The following is a 25,846-nucleotide window of genomic DNA, read 5'->3' on the forward strand; positions in this document are numbered from 1 at the left end:
AGGCTAACAAGTGCTGTGTGTTTTAATGTAAATTAACACAAGATAATCTCTTCACATATTTAAGTGATGCACTTCAAGTTAATTAATACATATTTAATAGAAGTCTTCTTGAACAGCTGTTATTTACTTCTGGAGTTTCTACACATTAGCACTGGCTGCTTTGTTCTGCTCTGAAGTTGTTCATGCTCCAAAGTACTTTAACAACTTGGGCTGTATAAAAATTGAACAGTCTTCCCAAAAGAGTCAGCCTTTCTGATAACTTAATATTTTCACGTTAAATAATCAAACACTTGCTGAACAAAAGGTCAAATTCTACTTACAGCATCTGTGTGAAAAAGGCAAGCAGATGCTTAATGCTGCTAGACAAATACTTTTGGCACAAAGAATGATACAGAGCTGGTGATCAGTCACATTTGCAGGCTTGAAAATCAGCTTTCCTTTACTTCTGTTTCCTAAATTCTGCACTTACCTTTCATATATAACAATACAGACCCAAATTATGACCTGTTCCTTCCACAAGTGCTGGTGTGGCTTACACAGTGGTGTGCTGCCTGATATCCTGTTGTTTACAGTATTCACTGCATTACTTTGAGTAATACACCAACTCATTGAGGCTTCTGCCCTGGACAGAATGTTAATGTGTATAACATTACTGCCTTCAGACCTTGCATGCAGCACTGAGGAACTTCTCACTTACCCCCTCATTTTATTCAGATGAAAACCCATTTGAGTTTCAGGCACTTCTGAGTTTTTGGGATGTGATTAAGTAGAAACCAATATAAGAAACACATTGGCAAACACAACATTTTCACACTCACAGTTGTGAATGTGACTTTTGACAACAGGCACCAGTTTCTTCGAAAACAACTATCAACACTGAACACTCCTTATCAGTATATATTGTAGTTTTCAGCTGACTAAAGCTTTTTACTCTTGTGGCACTGGAGCACCAGTGCTCATTGCTTGCAGGTCAGCCTTTCAAGCTCACAGATTCACTGAAAATAACTTCCAAAGCTGGTAACAATTGTATTAGTGCATACCTGTTGGGACAACCTTCACTAAATCTTCTGTGCAATGCTGTATGAAAACATACACAAAGCAGTCCTAAATGCACAAAGATCAAACAAATGTACTGATTTAAGCAGACTAAGATACTAGTATCTCAGTGCATTTACCTTTATTTTAATTTAATATGATGTTTTTCACAATACAAAGGACATAAAATAACATTCATTACTCAAGCTAAGAATTGTAAGACTAAACCACATCATTGCTTTGCCTGGCAAAGATGCTGTGGCTGTGTTGAATACAAATTCATTGAGCATCTTCACAATCCTTAAATAATTCTGCACTGCCTTTACCAATAGCTAAGAGTGAGAGCTGCAGATGCAAGGACAGAGGAAGATGACCTCAATTCTCCCTTCCCCACCCCCTGAGTGTGGCATTTAGGAGAAAAAGGGACAAAAGCCATGGTTGCCATAGGGCCTAAAGAACCTCTTTTCCAGCAGGTCAGCACACCAAAGGTTTCATTGCTTTGATGGGAGTCATGTGGGAAACAGACCAAACCAGAAAAAAGAAACCTGAGAAGACAATCTCATATTGTGACATTCTGGAATCAACCACACTGTGATGTTCTGGAGTCACCATTACGTTAACAAACTAATTATCCTGAAAATCTTTTCTTTTTGGAAGGAGGATGGATTTTGTTCAGAGAAGCATGGGTGCTCTGCCAGCTGCCACAAACCCTGTGTTTGCTTTGAGATCCACAATTTAACTTTCACTGCCATCAGCAGAAGCCTGATGTGCACATGCCAAGGAAAAAGAGAGATCCCAAAGGACAAACAGAGCTCCCAGTCCCAAGGAATGAAAACATATGCCCACATTTTGTGCAGCCATGACATAACAGGTATTCTTTGGGTTTTTTATGATTCCTTAGAGCTAAAGGATCAAATCAGAGGAGAATCTCTTACAACACCCATAGTAAGACTAATATTTTCCTCTACATTTTACATGAAAAATAAAAATCTCTGTTTACCTGTGGCTATGGTAGAAAGGTTTCTATTGTAATTGTGTATTCCAAGAAAGTTTTTTACATCATATTACTAGTCTAGAGAAGTACAAAGCTGCAGGTGCTTGCTGAAAAACAATAAACCTTTATTAAAATTTCCAGTTTTTGCAAAAGCATTTTGACTACATTCCAAATCTACTTAAAATGTAATTAAATATTTACATTTATTCTCTAATAAGTATTGTAAGTAAATCAATACCCCAATTATCTTAAATTTTTGTGTGGTATTACAAAAATGTAGCAATTGTATAAATGCACATTTCTAATGAAAAAATAATGATCTTGAACTTTAAAAGAGCCCTTCATTTGGAGAGATGAAAGTGCTGTACATTCTTTCATTCATTATGTCTTACGGCCCCTGTGTGATGTAGGTGCTATTATCATCATTTTACAGATGGGAAACTGAAAGGCTAATTAACTTGTCCAATTTACAACACTTTTAGCTCTAAACTTAGGGCAACATAGTGTACTTAAAGGCAAAACAGAACTTAGCTCACCTGTGATGAACATTTTCTAAAAATTCTTAAACTCCATATGCATTTAACTTACAGGAGAGAATATCTCAGACAAGATTTCAGAGTTGTTTTTGTACTGCTGGTGGCTTTGAGCACCACAGAAATGTGCTGCCTAGAAGCAAACATCAGAGCACCTGCTTATTGTGAAGCATTTCACCAAGTTTCCCAGCTAGTTATGGAGATGATGTGCATTTTTATTTGGTGTTATTTGCCACTCAGCCACGCATTTGTGCTTTAATTTAATTTGCCATTCGGCCACTGCATTTCTACAAACACACACAAACAAACAGTGTTTGCTGACAAACTCATTCCCTCAGTTTACTTATGTGTTCCATGAATTTCTTGACTCGGTCAGGATCAACAGCATTTGCCCAATATCCTCCTTTCTTGAAATAGGAACCAATTATCAGAGCATCTGCATCCAAGTAATTCCTCACGTTCTCCAGAGTCACTCCAGACCCAATCAGCACAGGAATCTTCACAGCTTGCTTAACCTCTGAAGAGAGAAAAACCAAAATCAGGGTTAATTCCTGTCTTTGAAACTCTCTCCATAAAGACTCTAATTTGCCTAGCTTTTCAACAGAAAAATAAAGGTATCAAGAAACTGGTGCTTGTGGTATTTATTACTTCTACTGCAAAATGAAACAGGTTCTCTAGAAAAAACTCCTTTAGCTCTAAATAGGAAAAATAAATCTTACTTTTTATATTCCTGCTGTCTAGAATGCTTTGCTTGTATGAGACAGAGAGCAGGGATCATACAGGCACCACTGACAGCTCAGTTAGTTTTTCTAGAAAGCAAAAGCCAGAAAGACAAGTGGTCTTTTATCAGCATGGGGAATGACAGTGGAATAAAAAAGCCTCTTATTTTCCTATATACAGTGGTACTTAATTATCAGATCTTTTACCTGGTTTGAAGAGGAAAAACAGACAAAAACAAGGCTCAAAATATAGTACTAGCTTTGGGAGGAAGGAAAAAAAGCCCAGTTCAAGAATTACTTAAGCATCCTTCTCATCATTTTATGTCAAACTGACCATCCAAAGTGACTCATATGACTGGATGCTTCATCCTTTAGAGGAATGTTGTGAGCCATTATTTCTGACCTTTAAAAACATATAAATTGGTTTAATTAGTGATAAGCTGATGGTAAGGTAGTTATAGCTTGAGGTAACTAGGGAAAGCACACATGCAACAAATAAAAGTCTGCTTCAAAACACGGTTTAAATGAAGTTTCATCAGAAGCCTAACTTATTAATTATGCTTCAGGGAAGACTAATTATTTATCACCTTCCTACTTCACTGAAGAAAGGGGATCAATTAAAATGCTCTTGAATCTCTTTTTAGGTCACATGCTCTACCATTTTTCCCATCTAGGAACAATAACTCCTTCTTAAAAAGATTTTAACACAAAAATAAAACCATTCAATACAGCCTTTCCTGAAATTGTAAAGCAAATCAGATGGATCATGCATATATGATTAAAACTTCAGTTATTTCTATGCATATTTGATATTCTTAGTCATTCTGCTTACAGCAACAAAATAATTAATTTCTAGTTACTTATAGCATTATTACTGATACTCTGTTCAAAAAACCCTGGAATTTTCTTTATGTAATATCTATATGCTCTTAGGAATATCCTATCTGCTTTACATCAATACCAGGGCAGGATTAAGGTATATCTGACCACAGATTTGTCACAGCACTTGACTGAATCCCCAGAGCAACCAGGCTCCAAGTCAATATTTGTTCTTACACGTGCATATAGCACATTAGCAGGGAGCTGTTTCATAATTATTTCACATCAGTAGGAAAAATGAAGAGCCAAATAATTAAACAGAGAATGTTCATATGGGTCTGAGACAACAGCTCAGCCCTGCTGGGCAAAGGGAAAAACCCAGTGAAACCTGAGATTGATCTGAAACTCCTGAACAACCCAAAGCCTTCCAGAATGGGAAGTGCTGCTGTGATCTACACTTGACACAGAGTGCACACACATCTCCTGGGCTGGAGATTTATCCAGAATGACAACGTGAAGAATGGCAAAGGGAGTGCTCAGTGTGCAGTGAGATGTGTTACCTCATTAAATATGCTACAGATGCTACTTTTAAGTCCTTTCCAAGCACATCAGGGCCTAAAGTTGATTAGCAGAAGGTGATTTGTCTATTGGCTGTGCTAATACAAATTCTAACCTGCAAAAGAAAATAAAGCAACAGCAGTGAGATGTGCTTTTGTGTGGCAATGTTCAGTCACTGTCAAAATACCTCTAAACACAGAGCTCTGCTTCAAATCTCTCAGTTTTCCTGGCATTCTTTTTAGTCACAGCTGAGAAAAAGGAGACAATTTTGGTGTTACAGTAAGGAGGTGCTGAAGTTTACAGATTTCTCTGTTCCAGTGGACTGTAACTAGAGGGCACTGTGCTCTTTCTTGTGGCAGTACAGCTGCACACAGATCTTTAACAAAACCCAATGAAATCCTGCTTGGTTGTAAAGCACAATGAAAGCATTTCAACTGTGCTATGCACAAGTTTCATGAAATAAAGGCCAAGTGCTCCTAGCCTGAAAACAATGGCAAAGAGTGGTGTAAAAATAAGCACCACTGTGCCAATAACTTGCTCGACTACTCTTCTTTAACAGCTCTCTCATTGCAGTGATCACTGTACCATACACAACACTATGTTTATGGTAATGCTCCACTCTTAACACATTTGAGCTTTTTAATTCAAAGGACTTTTTCTCTGTCATTAAATTTAGGGCTTAAACAGAAAAAGTACTGATCACTCACATCTCCTGTCTCTGAGGGTATCACACAGGCAGCAGCCTCTATTTTGGCCATCAAAAGATGAGAGGGTGAGTCAGTCTTGAGGCCCCTTTTATGAACAGTAATTAAGGAGGTGACAGTCAGCCAGCTGTTGGATTTCATAATGTACCTGTTTTCCACAGGTTACTCAACTGAGACACTTTGTTTTGTTCAAAGAGGTAAGTGAGCAGTCATTATGCAAAGCTTTGGTCACTCAAAATACAAACTGAATGCAAAGCAGGTATTTCAGCAGTTATGGCCACAGAAAAAAAACTGATGGGTTCAGACATCCAACCAAAGAACATTCCACAAGGCAGCAAACTAGAACTTCTATAACCTCTTAGATGAAAAGATGGCTTATCAATGAACTGCAATTCAAAATGCTCAGCCATTCGACACCAAACCTGATTTTTTCAGACCTCTGGTGCCCTGTAGTGCCCAGGAAGCCCTGGAGCAGAGGCTGCCAGCCTAGAGAAGGCAGCAACACAAACTGCAAACAAAACCTGGCTGAGCACAGATCTCTGCCTTGACAGGGAAACACTTCCCACAGCCCATCACAAATCAATCAATTCTACACAAAGACACAAAGGCAAAACCACTTCTATATTACTGCACAACAAAGCTGAAAAAGAGACATGACAAAAATCTCATCTGTCTCTCAGCTTTGCTTTCAAGAGCTGCTTTGCAGTGTGATGAAAGGTGCCCAATTGTATCACTGTAACACGGCACTGCCAGGGCTGCATAAATTCCTGAAATGCAAAATATCACTCACATCAACACCAACTCTGTAGACTGTATATCTGGTCCTTTTAAGAATCTCCTGACATAGATATGCCTAATTTGTCATTTTTTATACTGTAGAATATTGATTTTTAAGTTCTTCTCTTGACTGTTTTAAGACATCTTTCTCATGAGAGGGCCTGCTAACATCCAAAATGCTGTGATCTAAGTACAATAAACCCATGATCAGCACACTCTTGCTTTCATAACACAAATCCAAACACAGAATTAATGTGTACTTCATTACAGCTGCCAACTCTGATTCATTTTGTTCTTTGGACCCAGAAAGAGAAAGAGACAGACTGACAAGTTTGTTCACATGAAAGAAAAGCAGAAGCTATGGTTCTGTCTGCTTGGGGTCCTGTGACAAAAAAGCTCTGGGCCTACAGGTTCCATGTGCATACATGAAAGCAGAATTTAACCTAGGATTTTGCCCAAAGACATATAAAATATTTTTTAAAAGTTATTTAATCTGCATTAATAACAGTGGAGACATTAAGTACAAACAGGGATGGATCTTTAGACTAACAAAATTTTGCAGTCTCTAAAGCAGGCATAGCTTCCAGTATCACCTGTTCCATGTATCATTTCTAATTTACTGTACCAAAAGACCCAGCTAATTCAAGAGGCTCTGTGTTCACACATCATTGTTTCATAACATTGGTGACTGAGGCATAGCAATTTATAATCTTTTTTTTAGCAAAAGGTTAATATATATGAAATAACCATTTTGACAAGTTTAAGGTTCATTTTAAATGCTCTTAAGCATGTGGGATATACATAAAGCCCTGAAAACACTGAACTATTTTATGTTGTTTCAAAAGATACAAAAATACAACTCAAAAGATACAAATACAACCTGTTGAGGTCCAGGTTATCTCTGGCAGATGAAGTATGTTTTTCATGCTGATCTGCTAACTTAAGTTGAATACAATACAGTACACTGGAACTTCAAAACATGCCAAGTTATAGTGTGCCAGGCAAAGCAAAACCTAAAAACCCACACATTCTATTTAATGTAGTGAGACATTCACATTCAAGCCATTGATCTAAATTAAAATTAGTGATGAAAATTAAATGTCCCCATGATAGAACTTTAATTCTAGCATGGGAGCAATACCATTTCATGAACACAGCCCAAACTTATGCCAATATAAAATTATCAAGAATCATAGCACTTTTGCAAAGGTCAGAACTCAAAGGTCAAATGAGTCTCCCTTGACAAAAAGTCCACACTATTTAAAAATTATTTTGATGTTAATATCTTCCTGTCTACCAATGCACTTTTGTTCTTTCTGAAAATCTTCCAAGCAGTACTTTCCCTGGTATTAATATTTGCAATGTTGCCTTATCAAAATGCACCTTTTCTTGCAGGAATTCCATTTTAACTGTGAAAGATAAAAAACACCAAACCCTTCACAGGAATGATTTGTGGTTAGCTAGTTAGTTCAATATGGCTAGTTTTAGTACAGCTAGTTTCCTAGGGTTACAAAGTGGCTTTTTACAAATGGAACGTTGCTGTATGAAAGGTTACAGAACAGTGAGAGAAAATAGCAACAAGGCACTTTCTTACTTGATGCAAGAAAGAGCAATTTAAAGCCATGGCTTTAAATAAGGCACTTTGTGAAAAACAGAATACAGACAGTTCATTGGACAGAAAAAGAGACACCTCTCCTTCCTGGCTTTTTCATGGATCTAGCAGGTGTTTATTTCTGTTATGATTCTTTGCCTTATGTTTACAGCAAAGAAAAGTCTCTAGCCTGGGAAAAATCCTAGCTGGAGCTGAGAAAGTTTCACAGCCTGAGAAAAAGCCTCAGGACCTGAGAAAAAGGCTTGGCTGAAATGTGCCCAGGCCCCAATGAAACAGCATTTTCAGCCTCAGCATCATTCGGTGTTATAAGAGCTTGGAATAATTGTCATTATGGAATAACTGTGATGTATAGAACCTACCATCTAGTACCACCCCAGCTCTGTTCACTGTGACCGAATGAAAGCCCCTGGGGGGCTCTTGTCCCCCTGCTGTCCCCATGCCCGGCGGGCAGTGGTCTCACCTGGCAGCTGGCGGGGGTCGGCAGGCCGGCCGGTGGCCGTGCCGGTCAGCACCACACCATCGGCCAGGAACAGCTGGGCAGCGGCCGCCGTCTGCGCCACGCCAACATCGGCCGTCAGGGCGTGGGCACTGCGGGACACACAGCTGTCACACTGCTGTCACACACAGACACACACAGACACACAGCTGACACACACAGACACACAGCTGTCACACTGCTGTCACACACAGACACACAGCTGACACACTGCGGGACACACAGCTGACACACACAGACACACACAGACACACTGCGGGACACACAGCTGTCACACTGCTGTCACACACAGACACACACAGACACACAGCTGACACACACAGACACACAGCTGTCACACTGCTGTCACACACAGACACACAGACACACACAGACACACACAGACACACAGCTGACACACACAGACACACAGCTGTCACACTGCTGTCACACACAGACACACAGCTGACACACTGCTGTCACACACAGACACACAGCTGACACACAGACACACACAGACACACACAGACACACTGCGGGACACACACAGACACACTGCGGGACACACAGCTGTCACACTGCTGTCACACACAGACACACACAGACACACTGCGGGACACACAGCTGTCACACAGCTGTCACACTGCTGTCACACACAGACACACACAGACACACACAGACACACAGCTGTCACACTGCTGACACACACAGACACACAGACACACACAGACACACACAGACACACTGCTGTCACACACAGACACACAGCTGACACACAGCTGTCACACTGCTGACACACACAGACACACTGCGGGACACACAGCTGTCACACACAGACACACACAGACACACTGCGGGACACACAGCTGTCACACTGCTGTCACACACAGACACACAGACACACACAGACACACACAGACACACTGCGGGACACACAGCTGTCACACTGCTGTCACACACAGACACACACATACACACACAGACACACACAGACACACTGCGGGACACACAGCTGACACACACAGACACACACAGACACACAGCTGACACACAGCTGACACACTGCTGACACACACAGACACACTGCGGGACACACAGCTGACACACAGTTGACACACACAGACACACAGCTGACACACAGCTGACACACACAGACACACAGCTGACACACAGCTGACACACTGCTGACACACACAGACACACAGCTGTCACACTGCTGACACACACAGACACACAGACACACACAGACACACACAGACACACTGCTGTCACACACAGACACACAGCTGACACACAGCTGTCACACTGCTGACACACACAGACACACAGCTGACACACAGCTGTCACACTGCTGTCACACACAGACACACAGCTGACACACTGCTGTCACACACAGACACACACAGACACACTGCGGGACACACAGCTGATACACAGACACACAGCTGTCACACACAGACACACACAGACACACACAGACACACTGCGGGACACACAGCTGATACACAGACACACAGCTGACACACACAGACACACACAGACACACACAGACACACTGCGGGACACACAGCTGACACACAGTTGACACACACAGACACACAGCTGACACACAGCTGACACACACAGACACACACAGACACACAGCTGACACACAGCTGACACACACAGACACACTGCGGGACACACAGCTGTCACACTGCTGTCACACACAGACACACACAGACACACACAGACACACTGCTGACACACACAGACACACAGCTGTCACACTGCTGACACACACAGACACACAGACACACACAGACACACACAGACACACTGCTGTCACACACAGACACACAGCTGACACACAGCTGTCACACTGCTGACACACACAGACACACAGCTGACACACAGCTGTCACACACAGACACACACAGACACACTGCGGGACACACAGCTGTCACACTGCTGTCACACACAGACACACACATACACACACAGACACACTGCGGGACACACAGCTGTCACACTGCTGTCACACACAGACACACACACACACAGACACACACAGACACACTGCTGACACACACAGACACACAGCTGTCACACAGCTGACACACAGCTGACACACAGCTGACACACAGCTGACACACACAGACACACAGCTGACACACACAGACACACACAGAGACACAGACACACACAGACACACTGCGGGACACACAGCTGACACACTGCTGACACACACAGACACACAGACACACAGCTGACACACACAGACACACACAGACACACACACACACACAGACACACTGCGGGACACACTGCTGTCACACTGCTGACACACACAGACACACACAGACACACAGCTCACACACACACACACACACACACACAGACACACAGCTGACACACACAGACACACTCACTGACACACACACAGACACCCTGCCTCCCCTGGCCTCCTCGGGAGTCCCAAAACCCCCCTGGCGAGGGTCCCTGGTGCCACAGGCACCGAATTCTAACCCCTGAGGGAAAATACCAACACAAAGGGAATGGAAACAAGCCACCAAAATTAGTAAAGTGTAAATTAGATTGTTGGAATGTAGATAAATAGACTTTTGGGAATGTTTATGATAAGGGACACGTGGCCAAGATGGAGAATTTGGGGGGTGGATACTTCCTCCTTCTCCTCCATGTCATCCATGTTAGGTGACACATTGGCACTTTTAGATTGGATGGGGTCAGAGCTGGACCATTTAATAAAATTGTATTGTATTCGAAAATTATTGTAAACATGTAGCACATAATTTAGGCTATATAAGATAAGCCCTGCCTTCACCAGGCAGATTCCACCCTGGGTGCCCAGCTGAGCAGACCAATGCTGGATGGGCAAAAAAAGTCCCTGAGATAAGAAACAATAAACAATCCTTGAAGCCTCTGAAAACTGTCTCCAGCAATCTCTCTTTGGCTGCTTTGGGAAGAAGCAGGATTTGAACCACTGCATGTCCCTCTGAGGTGATCTTGGGTCCAAGGAGACACCTCAGACTGGGACACCCAGACCTGCTGGCACAGCCCCCTGGCTGCTTTACATGGCAGGTGACACTGCTGCCCCAGCAGGAGTGAAATCCAACCCAGAATTGATCAGTTATTGCTCTGGGTCCCCTGGCTCTAGAGAGTGAGTGCCAAGTGAGAGCCACCAAGTGTCAATTGAGACAGCTGCTTACGTGTCAAGCACCTGTGTCTCAGAAGTGTTGAGCACACAGAGCTCTCTGGCTTCAAGTGGGAGTCGTGGATGTGTCCTCATTCATAAATCAGATCCTGTTGCCTAGGACAGAATCAACAACCTCCACGAGCCCAACTAACAGAAAGTATAGTTAATAGCTATGATATAACCACAGGAATCATCTCACACAGCAATTACAAACATCAATTACACCTGCATCCCAGCTGTTCAACAGCAGGCCTTGATGTATGGGTGACACACTGTGTCTGAAACCTATTGCAATAGCAGCTATTAATTTATGGGGTCCCAGACTTGGAGGGAGTTCCAGTCATTGCTGGTTGAACATCCAACATTGTTGTTTCTGCATTTGAATAGAAAACAGCTATGGCAAATGTTGCACTGCTGAGTGGTGATGGCACAAGAACAGTTCCTCCTCATTTAAAGAACAGGAGCATGGCAGCTCTCAGTGGCAGCTGCATTTTTCTACATTAAAAAGCTCAACCAACAAGTCCTTCAACATCTCCTTCTGAGCTTATGTTTCTGCCTGAAATAAAAACTTCTTTGCCTTTCTTAAAGGCCAACTCTTTGAAAAATGGGAAATATAATCCAAATATAAATTCGTCAATTGTCAAGACCAAAAATAAAAATGACATTATGCAATTTCATTTGCAGAAACTCTAATGCAAAGTATTTGCATTTATATATATACATATTTATATATAAACATAAAAAAATCATCAGAAAGAAACTGCTCTGAAAGGACCTGAAAAGCTTCATCTGACCACCACTGCAATGTTTTCTTTCTCTTTTGAAATTACCTTATTACATATTTAAGATCTTCCAAACTTGATTATTCTCATGATTGCTCACATACTACACACAAACATTTTAATTAGGTTATTTAGCATGTATAATACATAGCACTTGAGTAGTTTTTCTGGGGGAAAAAAAAAAAGCAAATCCAAAGAGTGACATCTAAATAGCAGAAAGTACCATGTGACAGGTAAGATAAAGTATAAGCAGAAAAGAAACTGGATTTATCTGTCATAAGTTCCTTCTGTTTGATAATCACAGAACATAACCCTTACATAGACAGCACTGATTTAAGTAGCAGGAATCAGGATTATTGGCAGGAAGGAGAAGAAAGAGAAGAGCTTTTTAAAATGCCAAAATATTATCACTTGGATGCTTTTATATGGCAAGTGCCTTCATAACTAAAAAATAACCTTGGATACCTAACTTTCAGAAACAAAACTTCTTTAAACATAATAGACATACACATGCAGACAAAGTCTCAATACCAGATGTAAGGCTTTTATAGTTGGTATACTGAAAACCTGAAGGTTAAACAACTACAAACTTCACAGATAAAGCAACTTGCAACTTACAGCTGCAAGTTTATTTTTAAATGTATCCCTTTGTAGCACTGCAATTTACTAATAATAATAATAATAATAATAATAATAATAATAATAATAATAATAATGCTTAAATAATAAACTTCTCTCTATATGATTAACTTTCCTGGAAGAAAATTGACATTAAAAAAAATCCAGAAAATTAAGAAAAATATAAGATCGTGATTTCATTCATATTTTCATAAAGTTTTGCTTGTACTTACCAATGTTTCTTTTTAATATCAGCAAAAATCTGAATGTTGTCTGCTCCGATCTGTTTCCTGTACCGTAGCAGGTCACCTGCACAGGCATTTATAATCCCTTCATCAGCCACATGAGAAAACACAAATCCTTCAACCCGGATAAAATCGAGACCTGAAAACAGTCAAAAGCAACATTTTAGCTAAAACTCAGAACTGGAAAAGAAAAACACTAAAACCCAAACGAAAATCCACCTTACTGCCCTTCCTATTTGATCCCAACACAAATTGTTTCATGTGCTCTAGACTAACCATTACTTTTCCACATAATTTACATTATTTTTGCCCCTATTCTCTCTTACTTATTCCCATCTCACTGCTTTCAGCTCCCATCTCTCCCCCTGACCTCACCAGTTTTCCCCCAGCCCCTGGTCCCCTCTCCCCTGTTAAACAGGCCTGAAGTTGGTCATCAGGTCAATAGCATCAAGGCTATGGACACAGAGGAATAGCTCTGTCATCTTTCTTTAGGAAATTAGACAAGAAAACTCAGCCTGGAACATGCTATATGCAACCCAAGTGACTCCATCTGAACGTAGAGTGTGTTTCCTACACAGCATCACATCAACAAATGGCTTTTAGAGCTGTGCCAAAGGCTTAAGAAGAGTCAAACATTTGCCATTCTACTCCAACCACCAATTCTGCCATGCCTTAGTAACTTGGGTCCCACCATATTCATTAAATTTCTTCACTAGGAGGGTTTTGTAGGATGGATAGTGAAGAAGAAGATTATGAATTGTAATTACTTCACATGGGCCAACCATTGACATCCAGGGGCCCCCTCCACAGCCTTGAAATGTCTCTGTTGTAAGACTGAAGCCTTGGACCACAGAGCAATAAGCCCACAGCTGTGAGGCACAAGATTTAATTCTGACTCCCTTATTGCACTCCCCTCTTCTCTCCTTTCATTAGCCCTGAACCTGTCAATTAAAACCTGCCTTTTTTACACATCTGTGTAAAATCTCTGCACTCATCTTGTGCAGTTTTGCTGTTCTTCCAGCTTGCTTTGGAGGTGTCTTCTAAGCCCTGCTGAAGGTCTGCTAGTGCTCCAGCTTTGGAGCCAGATGCACATTTAATTAGAGCTGACATCATACAAAGGAAAGCAATGCAGGTGGAAATAGTCATCAAGAATACAATCCTACCCACCAGAGAACGATCAGACAACAGAGGCACTACCTTAGTACATTCCAACTATAAACATAGATGATCTTGAAAATTTATTTACCAAATGGCAAGGTGTCTGTTTATTTTAAAATTCCAGTTTCATTCCAAAAGCCCTGAAGTTGCAGAAACAGAAGCTTATGCCTGATAGAGAAGAGCCTGTATTGCTTAGCAACACAGACTCCAGCTAACAAGAAACATCACAGATGGATGCCAAATCAAATGCAAGCTGTCCTGTGCCTTGAGATTAGCGGGTGCAAAGCATGGAGCAGTCTCAGGATCCAAAGACAAGAGTGTGCCCCAAGTACCATTGCAGGTGCTTGTAGACCCTGGGTGATAAACAGTGCAAATAGCTAAACTGAGATTTCTACAGCCAGGAACAAATGCTATAGCTTGTCACTGCATCACCCAAGCTTACAGTACAATTCAGTTACATAACAGTAAATATTTCTCTAATCACAAGACTATGGGTGAGCCTAGAAGCATGTGACACTTTCACAGCAATCAAGGTTTAACTCAGGACAGGGCTCTGCATTATGTAATTTAATTTATTAAAGTTGCTGCTTACACATTGTTTGTTGATGCTTGGTTTGTGTTTCCTTAGTGCAGTAATATAAGACTTTCTACTAAACATTGGATTGTACTTAGTTTAACAAGTCTGCACTTTCAATCTGGCTTTTTGGAGGCCATGAAAATACAATTTTTTACCAAGTGTAATAGGTGCAGGCACCATATCATTACCCTTCTGTTTTATGAAGCCATAATCAGATTCTGCTAATGAATTCATTTTTATGCTCATAAAATTCTGAGAATGATACTACTGCTTACTTTCACATTAGGCAAGTTGAAAAGTAATAGCTGTTGGATAGTTAATAGGCAGTCCCATTTCTGACTTACATGGGAACAACACATTTTGTAGTTTCACTGGAAAAAGAATAGGGAATATCCAATGAAAACCAATAAACAGAACTCTTAGAGGAGCATTGAGTTTGTCAGCTGTTGACACTGGAGGCACAGTGTGTCTGTGCTGCAAAAATACTTCTCAGGACCCTGTCTTACAGCAGTCCTTCCTGTGCTCAGCATGGGCTGCAGGCACAGGAGCAGGGTCTGCACACTCCCAGCAGGATCCACAGCATCCCCTGCCTTTCACAGCACCTGTGGGTGCTCCCTGCTGCAGTTCTCCTCACCACTTAATATGGTAAAAAATTAATATGGTAAAAAACGACAGCAAAAACCATAGCACACAACTCTGCCTAATTCTCTTACCCTAAATTGTATTGTGGATGATAGCAGGTGAATTCACCTCTGCTGGTGCAGGAGGGAAAGGAATGGCCTCAGACAGCAAAGCTGTGATTACAAAAGACATGGAGAGATGTGGGATATCTCCTGACATGGAGCCTCATTTCAGCTATCAACTGTGTCATCATCATTGATGAAGACTGACTCAACTGGAATTTCAGTAACTTGATTCTTAAAGGAAAAAGAGCAGCTTCTGGAAGAGATGCAGTTGGACTAGATGACTGTTTAAAGACTCTTCCAACTGAACCATTTTTTTCTAAATTTATGAGATAAGATAAAAATTGAGCCCTGATTCATGGTGAGTGAGCTAGGCTCATGACCCTACAGTCCTTGCTCAAGCTAGTTGAGCTCCTAGTCACACTGCAGACCTGTGGATTTCCCTCCACCCTCTACAAAATAAAATCATTACCTTCTCCTAGAGACCAGCTATAAACTCCCTCTGTGGTTCTCTTAGGAACAGTTCCTACCAAAGACAGAGATTTCCAGAGGGAAAATGAAATGACCATAGAGTAGGCAGAGGATGCTACATATGGTTTTTAGCTAGAACACCTTCAGCAAGTTATTTTTGTAGTGAAAGCATACAGGACTTGCTTTGTTAATAGTCACCTGTTAAAACTGTATTGACATTAAAGTCACTACTAAGTTGCTAAAGAAAAACTATTCAAAGATTTGCTACCTACAAAGTAGTACCCACTTTATTATGGTTTTGCTTAAAGTGATTTTCTTTCAGCTTTCCTGTTCAGTGAACTTGAGACAATCATTTTTAGAGAAGTGCAATGAAATGCATTTAACACAGGCCCTTCCTGGTTGGTGTTCTCCAGTTACAGAGGAAATAGTGCAGAACAGTAGTAGAGCTGAGCAAAACCCAAGCCCTCCAGGAATTCTCCCCTTCATTAATAATTGCAAAGAAGATAAATACATTGTACCCAGACTATATCCTTTATTTAGTGATGATTTTTGCTCCTTAAATGACTGCTTTTAAAAATAAGGTATATGCTATTTTTCCAAATACCTATGTACCTCAAGTGGCCCACATGCAGCAACCTCTAAAAACTAAAGCTGGATTCTGCTACCATTTTTATTTGAGGTTTCCATATAGGTTCCAATGCAGTAATAAAAATTAGGTTTTCTCAATTTGTTAAGTGTCTAGAAACTTTGAAAATGGCAATGTCTGATTTTAAAGCACACAAAACAAATCTTAATTGAAAACACATCTATTAACAATAATTTAAAGCTTTTAGAACATATTCAGCATAATAAAAACAATCTGCCACTGCATATAGGTTAACTGATACGATTTTACCTGAGGTATGGCTTCCAGTTAACACCAGCATCTTCTGCCTGATTCTATAAAATTTGTACATGCAAAAATGTGCAGCCTTACCATAATGACAGTCAATTTGGGCAAAAACATGCATTAACCCAACTTTACAAATTTGGCAAGTACAGGCTTTCCATATTAAGTCAGCCTTCATCTTTACATCATGGAGGGTTACATATGAAAAACTAAAATTGCTTCAGCAAACAGTAGGAAGCTTAGGATTCATGCAATAAAGATAGATTAATTTATATTTAATTTCCCCAAATGCAATTTGATTTTAAGTACTTTGACTATCTGTACACTCAATTTTTGTCATTATATAAAAAGTTTCATTCTACTCATTCATTAAAAAAAGACAAAACTTAGTTTTAATGGATAACAGTAGCAGCAACAACATATAACTAGATGCTGAAACAGGATGCTTGACCACCATGGGTTAAATTGATCCTCACATATAATATAACTGAAGTAAATAAGAGTTACACCAAAGGTAGTTTTCAGACACCAGCAGATTTAAACCAATTATGACATTTAGACAGGTTTCATGTAGAAATCTGTTGTGGCAGTCTTTAGCAGCCTCCAACTGAAGCAGTGCACAGGTACCATCCATTCTAACCAAACAGGCTTCTTTCTCAAAATCTAACTGCTGCTTTTTCAGGGTACAGTGAGATTTCCATGGTATCTCTGCCAGCACAAGGTGCAGTTGAGGGTACAGACAGCTTCCCATGGTATTTCTATTATCACAAGGTGCAGTTTAGGGTACAGACAGCTTCCCATGGTATCTCTGCCAGCACAAGGTGCAGTTTAGGGTACAGACAGCTTCCCATGGTATTTCTATTATCACAAGGTGCAGTTTAGGGTACAGACAGCTTTCCATGGTATCTCTGCCAGCACAAGGTGCAGTTTTGGGCAGTGAACGCCACAGCACAGCAGGAACACCTGAGGAGCCCTTTCCTTTACCTGCAGCCAGAGCAATGGCCATTGCCTGCTGGTTGGCAGCACAGAGCACCTGGACACCCAGAGGGACACGGGGACAGCTCTGTCTCACAGCAGCAGCCAGCACTGCCATGGCAGCTGTGACCTCAGGGCCTGGGCACACCGTGTACGGCACGTCGTGCATGTTCTCCACCATCAAACCATCCTGGGGAAAGGATTACAAAGAAACATCACTGCACAAACATGGCTAATATGCCATTATATATTGTGTGTTACACACAAGTGTAAAGGTTCCCTTCAAAGGAAGGATTATCTACAGCAAGTTGTGCTGATGCACAAAACCACTTATAAAAGTGCTTTCATCAACAGCATGGTATTTGCAGTGAAATCATGAGGAGAAATAAATGTGATTTTAATTATACATTCATCAATTTGGGTTCCTTTGATCCATCCTAAAATGTGAACTATAGGCAAATGAGTTAAATCTTATACCTCATTAAAAATAATGTAAAGTCAAACTTCAATTATCCAAGGGGAATACAGGATATTGAATATGTTTGGATACCAGAGGACTCTGAGATAATCAGGGCAATTTTCAATTCAATTAATGTCAGAAAATAAGTGTTACTTTGGATAAATAAAGGAATTTTTTGTTGGACTATTACTGTGCCAAATGCCATGATACAAACTATTGCTATTTCTCCCATTCTGCATTTAGAATTACTGGAAGGAAGATATTCCTGATTATTGTCTATTATACCTCTCCATCCACATGGACATACTCTTAGGAAACAATGGAGTGATAATAAGATACTCTGCTGATACAATTTGTACATTACCTGATCCCACTCACTTTTCCAATCATTGCAGAGACTATATCAAAAAGTTTGCAACAACTGCAGATAATATATAATTTTGTCAAGGATTAATAACAAGAGTAAAAGTAGAGCCTTGAAACATATTCCATGCTTGGTATTTCGCATTAGCAGTGAGAAGATGAAAAGAAAATCAGATATTTCTCACCAGCCTAATTCTAAAAATGCAAAGAGTTTAATAGACAAACTAATTGTATACATAGCAAATAAATTCTACTCTCTCTGGAGTTTTATCACACATCTTAATCCTTTAAAATGAGAGCTTTACCTTTCACAGATATTGTAACTGAACTAGAATCAAAGGAACATTTTTTTGGGAAAAAGTACAATTAGAGATTAAGCATAGCAGCTTGATTATTAATAACATAGAGAATCAGGAAGGAGAAACAAAAAAAAAAAAGTTTCCTTTTAAAAAATCTTTTATATGTAACACTTCTCTAATTTTTGTCATAGTGTGGAAGCTCTTCTGGCTGTAAAAGATAAAACAGTATATAAAATAGTGTCAGGATTTAATGGCTGAATTACAGGCTAAGGCACAGGCATCATAAATGAACACCCAACACAGAGGGTGGGGAAAAGTGAGAGAAAACCACCAAAACCCCACACAGTTTTTAGTCATTTTTTTCTGGAATGAGGTTAGGACTGTTCCAACAAACCTGAACTGACCAAATGGTCTTGGTATCTGAGGCACAGCTACTGAATCCTTTGTGGAACCAACAGAAAGAATAACCTGTAGCCTCTTGCTCTCTCTACACATAAATATATTAATTCACTCTAAGCAAGAATGCAAAGCTGGCCAGTAGCTGCATGTGGCAAAAGGACTAAGGTAGAACTATAATACTTTAATAAAACAAAAAACTGCAATGAACCATCTTGGCCTTCAGGCCAAAAACCCTGGAAGCCATTGGCTCAGAAATGCTCTACTTGGCAGACCTCAGCCAAATCTGGGTATCAGGGAAACTCCAAGCTTATCACAAGGGCCAGGAACCAGCATCTGCAAAACTGAATGCCCAGGCTTCCAGACAGTCAAGAATCAATCTCAACAGGAAGAAAGGCAACTGGGAATGGGACTTTAAAATGCTCAGCTCCTAAAGAGCCACACTAGTAACCAAAAAAAGCAAGAGAATGGGCTGGCAGAATTCCACAGAAATTCCACAGTGAAACTGAGCTTTTCACAACTTGTACTACTTTAACAGTTCTATATTTGCATAAAGCAAATTATTCCATTAGCTACATTAATGAATTAATTCATTTAATAAATTATAAAAACCCCTAGCCATAGTACTGCACATACAAAGTGTCTCATTGAATTCTAACTCAAAATGCAGGCATATGGGATGATTGCAACAGTTCCTCTCCTGTTTTAAATTTACTATATTCACTTTTCAGTAACTGCCTCCTCCTATGGCCTCAAGGTCCACAGTTACAGTGAATATTTTTGGTAGAACTTTAATAATGTGTTATTCTTTCGGTACCATCCGACTGTTCTTTTGCATATTACGCTTTGTTTAATTAAAAACAGAACAACATATGTTCTGCAATACAGAAAGCTGAATTACAGATGCATTAAGTCAAAGCTTTCTTTCATATTTTATATAAAAACATAACACCACAGATTTGTGTTTACTGAATTGATATGTATACGAAGCAAACTTCAGTACTATCAGACAGCTAATTAAAATGGGGGAAAGAAAACAGTTATGCTAAAATAAAGTTCTTGGAACTTAAGGTTATGGTTTAGAAGCCTATGGAAACAGCTTCTGCATTATATCCTCCAAATCAGGATTTATGTAGATAGCATGAGATAAAACTCTTGCAAGTACCTTCTGTGCTCCTTTTCCACTGAATATTAAGATAACTTAAGTGTTACTTATATGCAATAGCCTTATTATAAGTAATTTTCAAACAATATATTTTCTTTTTACTTTGAACGGCTTCTGAAGTGCTACACATGTGAAGTGCCCTTTGTATCACAGTTAGCTACTGAAAAACAGGTCATTTAAACAGCTCTCCAACTAAATGAAAAATAATTTCCTTAGCTGCATTCCGCTTACAGAAATAACCTCTTAAAACACTTCAGCTGCAAGCAGAAAAGCCTCAAAACAGTAACAACACTATAAACCACAACTGATGTAACAATTGCACAGGTTTTAACTCAGTATGTACCTAACATTAACTTTTTCCCCAGGGCAACTTTATCCCCAGTGCTTCTCCCCAGAGAAAGGCTCTACCTGCAAACATACACCCCAATACAAACCTCTCCAAACACATCACTTCTACTCCTTCCTCCAGAAAGGGAAGAGGGCTTGCATCATCCCTATTATTATACAGGCTCAGGTGGGGACTAAAACAAAGACAGCAATTACCCCTACACTCCTTATGTACTCCTTATAAAGGAAATCTGCCCTTGCAGAGCACTTAATTGCTGTTTGTAAAGAACAGCTCTTAGCAATTTCTTTAAAAACTCACCTCCAGAGCAGGAGATCACTGCCTTAAGAGAAGTAAGCTGCTATCTCATGTTCTCCTGTACTTGCCATAGGAGGTAGCTGTGGGCAGTCTGTCTGCTGTTTTATTTTCCTGTAATACAGCTGATATTTGAAATGTTAACCTCTATAATCCAAGTGAAAGCTACCTACATGTTTCTGTGCAGAAATACTACTTTATTTTGTCCCCACTGTTATTAAATTCTAAGTGTTGTGAATTCCAGTTATCACTGTAGTTGTAAAAGCAATAGGCTTACCACTTTTATTTTTTAAAAACAACAATGTAAAATAAACACTAGTAACTGTTTTTAATGTCAGCTACTCCAGTAGCTACAGTTAGGAACAGTAACTAACAGTCAAGTGGGAACTAGCTACAAAACAAATGTCAGCCAGGCTGAATGGAATGAATAAAAGTTAAACAGAATATACATATTTTGCCTCTTCCTTAAAGAAAAGCAGGTACAAATTGGAGGGATTATAATGCCTCATAGCCTGCTGCTTATAAAATCTTGTCTAGGGAATTTCATTGTTTAGCAACACACAAATACAAAGCATATACATTTTGAGCAGATGGCTTCCTAACTGAGCACTCACTTGTTTTCATTACTATGCTCTAATATCACAAATCTTTCATATTTATTATGTGAAGCTGAGAATGTGCCAGACAAGTCACCTTACACTGAATACAGCAGGATTTACTTCCAAGTGCAATGCAGATGGAGTGAGCAAGACCATATACTTTATTTTTAAATGTTATCACCAATTTGAACAATTTGAGACAATATGTAAACATCTAAATAGCAGCAAATGGTTACATATCTTCTTAAGGGTTACTGTGGGCAGCATTTGGGAACATCATCAGTACAAATATCCATGGGGATAAAACCCCTTTTTTTTTGCCCTTCTTCCACAAGAAAAATGGACAGCTTAACAGTTCCTTTAAAGAAATATATTCCCATTCCAGAATAGTTTGGCAGTGGTGATCTCTGTGTAAAAGCTGGGAAGTTCCTGAAGCATCTATCATGAAAACTTGCATTTCTCTTAAAGTAGCACAAAAAACTAAAGAATTGAATTGCTGAAAGTGTTAAGCAACCCTGCTGATATTTATGGAGACTCTGCTAATTATCTCTGAGACTTATCTCCTTAATAAAGGATTTGTTTGTTATATTTCTCTAACACTGTACAGACCTTCAGAATGAAGACTGGTGTGGAAGTATATTGATGTTCCTGTGACTTCTGTAGGAAAATGGGTTAGTTATAACTCTAAGCCCTGAATTTGTCAAAATGTGTAGAGAAATTACTGCATTCACCTCATGTGTCTACCTGACAGGTAAGTTTAAAGATATATTCAAGTTCTGCAATTGAGTCAAGAGACTGCAATGCACTTGCAGAAAAGGTAAGCCAGCTGGAGCTGGAACTGCAGGATTCAGTACAACTGTTGAAAAGACAAAATCTAAAAGACAAGCCTAAAAGCCAAATTAAAACTTTGTGTTAGTACTGATTTTAAAGCTTATCTCAAAGCTGCTCCAGCTTTGTGCATGCCAGCATGGGAAATAACTGCTTCTGTACCTTCCTTCACCTTCAGGAATATTTGGTGTCTTCCCCCTGCTGTTGAAGGTTTAATGTGTAATTATTATGTAAGGAAATGAGCAAACAGGCACTGGAATGTGGAGCAATGGCTTTATGAGTTACAGATTACTTGTGCAAGCACTTCCTCTGGCACAGGAAGGCAGAGATTAGTGTTTGCCCCTCTTCTGATGTAGATCGAATCATGTTCTACCTCATGGTGATGCTGCAACAACAAAATATAAAGGCACAGTACAGAATACAGACTTACTGCACACCTATTCTTTCAGGAGGAATGAAAAGGAAGAAAACTTCCTTGTTTTGTTCAGGTTGCAGTCAGGGACTATTCTAACTGGGTGGGCATCTCACACATGTTTGTTCACCTGGTACTGAAGCCCACCAGGCTAGCATCATTTCACCCCAGTGGTGTTTTATCCTTTCAATTATTCCATTCTCAGCGTTCTTTCTGAATTTAGCCTTACCAGCGCTCTGCTCATAACCTACCTTGTGTGCCTTGTATTGCATTTTCACCGTGGTCTTCTATTCTTTAAACTAAGCTCTTGTATTCAATTTTGTTCTTCTGTATAGTATCATTCTAATTTATAGATTAAAAATGTTACAACCAGATTGTTAATAAAGTTTTTTTCTGAAAACAGCAGCTTGAAGCAGTGAAAGCTTGTTCACTGAAGACATTTTCAAACCTTGGACATTAGTACACCATCAGAAAATGTTCATAATGCTGTGGGCAGGTCGAAGAAGAAGCACATCAACACCCCAAGACAAGGTGTAATGAAATGTTTAAAACATATCTGACCTTTCAAAAGGACATGCACCCTGTTAAAATCTACTGACCTATGAAGATTACTACACCCCTTTAGGTCCAACAGCAATTCTGACAGCAGTCTCTTCTTGCCTCTGGCTGACACTGGCCTTTTGGGCCTGCTCTTCTGGACGTGCAGAGTAGGCATGTTTGCTGCCAGGTCCTGGAGAGAGGCTTAGAGAGGGCAGGAAAGGGCCTGAGCCTTTTTTTTTAAGACTCTGAACTATGTGTGCTGTTTTGTTGCAAACACAGCTGTGGGGTGATCCTGCTCCCTCCAGGTTCCTGAAGCAAGCATGCAGTGTATCAGCTGTGCACATGGCATTCCTCCACGACCTCAGGAAACCAGAGTCTTGTACAAAGCTAAAAATACAGTTGCTTGTCAGACTGGATTGATGAAGCATTCTACAGCCAGAGACCTTGAATGCCAGCAACAGCCCATATTTCAGGCCACTTTTTTTAACTCCTTAAATTGACTTGATTCACTCAACTCAAACAATTTGAATGGTACAATTTGAATCTAAGCTTTTTCAATTGTTTTGGGTGCAGGTGATACTTATCTTAGGGGTTTTTTTTTTGTAATCTAGAAGGTCTGGTTCCTGTGTTGAAATGAAAGACATGGATTTAAGCATCTCCCTAATCGATGAGCTTCAAGATGCTTTTGATGAACTATAGGCTCAGTTTAAAATTCTGGCTATGCAGAAATGGTTTCATGTAATGGCCATCATGGGAAGAAAGAACCCAAAACTTACAACTCCAGCATCCTTGTAAGCTTCTGCCTCTTGACAAGCTTGATCAATGATCTGGGTCAATGGAAGAGAACTTCTTGGTGTCCCTGCAAGAACAATGCTGCTTAGCCCAGGGCATGCACAAACCAAACCCAGGGACAGTAACAGATTTGGATAGGACATCCATGGGGATAGAATACTGAGACAGGGACATAAAGAACAAACTTATTCCAAGGCTGCCCTATTTCCTTGTAACATGTCTTAGCAACATTTCTTTCCTTATCTGAACTTGGCAGAGCTGCTGTAACCATTCAGCTCCTAAATCTAATTCACAAACTTGAGGAATGTCTGCTACAATCCCCTGTTGCACTAGGTCTGCTCTTAGCTTACTCTTCATGTACTTATAATTTATCCATTAGTGATGCTCCAGACAATACAACCTATGGGCAAGATTGACCTCTAGGTCAGCACAGAACACCTATGCTGAACAACAGTGCATTTAAACCCAGGAAACACTATCCTTAAACTGCAAGGTTGATTGTATCTGATCTTCGTGGTAGAAATAAACACATGGAGATTTTGTTGGAGTTCAATGAATTTCCCTTAAGACCAAAGTCTGTTCTGATCTTTGGGCTCCTAAGGTCAGGCAGTGAGAGTCTGAAATGGGGACTGTGCTGTGCTCTGTGTTAGCTCTGTCAGCTGGCCTGACTGCACAGCACAGGGTGGACTGGCCATACCTGGGGGCTGCTTCTGGGAAAACGTGGGGCACTCTGAGCTCTGGGCATCAGCCTGGCAGGGGGACGAGGAGCCATGCTGGAACAGCTCCTGCCTGTTGTCTGAGCTTCCAGCGCCTCGAAGGGCAGGAGAGAGCTCCATCCAACCTCCATCCTATCCCAGCGCCCATCTGTGCAACTCCCTAACGCCTGCTGCTCGAAGCACAGAGCTCACCAAACCCCAGTCCTGGTTTGCTCAGCCCAGGTCCCACGTGGAACTGTTTCCCGCCTTTTTACCTCTGGAATGGGGAGCGCCCAAGCCCACGGCGCTTCATGGGGGGCCGGTGGTTGCGGTGAAGGGACAGCCTTGCAGGGCCCGCAGCCGGGGCAGGGGGTGACAGCGGCGACACAGACCCGGTCCTGGCCTGGTCCGGTCCCGCCGGCAGCTTACCTGGCAGCGCTCCCACGTGCACCATGCCGATCACCGCCGCCTTGAGCCGCCCGAACAGCCCGTGCCGCTGCATGGCCTGCGGGGAGGGAAGCACGGCGTGAGTGGGGACGAGCGGAGCCGGGCCGGGCCGGCCATGGTGGCGGCCCGCTTCCCGCCGCGGACCGGGACAGGGACGGGGACGGGGACGGGGACCGGGCCGTGGGCCAGGGCCGGACCGAGTCCGAGACAGAATCCTCGGCTCAGCTGGGCTCGGCTCAGCTGGGCTCGGCTCACCCCGGCGCGGACTCACGTGCCACAGCCGCTCCCGCCGCTTCCGCGTCCGGGCCCCGCCCCTCCGGGCCCGCCCCCAGCCCCGCCCCGGCTCCCGTCCGCGCGGGATTCACAAGCCCCGCCCCAGCCCCGCCCTTC

At 41.1% G+C, this 25,846-nt stretch overlaps 1 protein-coding gene across 2 annotated transcripts; it reads right to left on the reverse strand.

Annotated features, from left to right (window-relative positions):
- Nucleotides 1-2,044: 2,044 nt before the first annotated feature.
- On the reverse strand, nt 2,045-25,770 carry LOC306806924 (uncharacterized protein F13E9.13, mitochondrial-like). Of its 2 annotated transcripts, none has more exons than XM_079316078.1 (7): nt 25,728-25,770; nt 25,439-25,514; nt 24,299-24,381; nt 17,830-18,010; nt 13,056-13,206; nt 8,212-8,339; nt 2,045-3,079 (listed from the first exon to the last, which is right to left on the reverse strand). In XM_079316078.1, exons 2-7 carry the CDS (start codon nt 25,509-25,511, stop codon nt 2,889-2,891), a joined length of 807 nt encoding a protein of 268 aa, XP_079172204.1. In that variant the 5' UTR covers nt 25,512-25,514; nt 25,728-25,770; the 3' UTR covers nt 2,045-2,888. The 2 variants fall into 2 exon arrangements, with proteins under 2 accessions (XP_079172204.1, XP_079172205.1); XM_079316079.1 differs by having other exon boundaries at nt 25,712-25,736.
- Between the last annotated feature and the right edge of the window lie 76 nt (nt 25,771-25,846).

This window comes from Erithacus rubecula, assembly GCF_903797595.1.
Source record: "Erithacus rubecula genome assembly, chromosome: 12".
In the NCBI taxonomy this organism is placed as follows: Eukaryota; Metazoa; Chordata; class Aves; order Passeriformes; family Muscicapidae; genus Erithacus; species Erithacus rubecula.

Excerpts from the sequence above, each read along its gene's own strand:
- LOC306806924 (XM_079316078.1), bottom strand. The coding sequence starts at position 25,511 with ATGCAGCGGCACGGGCTGTTCGGGCGGCTCAAGGCGGCGGTGATCGGC. Across the intron at positions 18,011-24,298 it reads CTTACAAGGATGCTGGAGTT|GATGGTTTGATGGTGGAGAA; the intron begins GTAAGTTTTGGG and ends TCCTTTCCCCAG. Across the intron at positions 8,340-13,055 it reads GATATTAAAAAGAAACATTG|TGCCCACGCCCTGACGGCCG; the intron begins GTAAGTACAAGC and ends TGTGTCCCGCAG.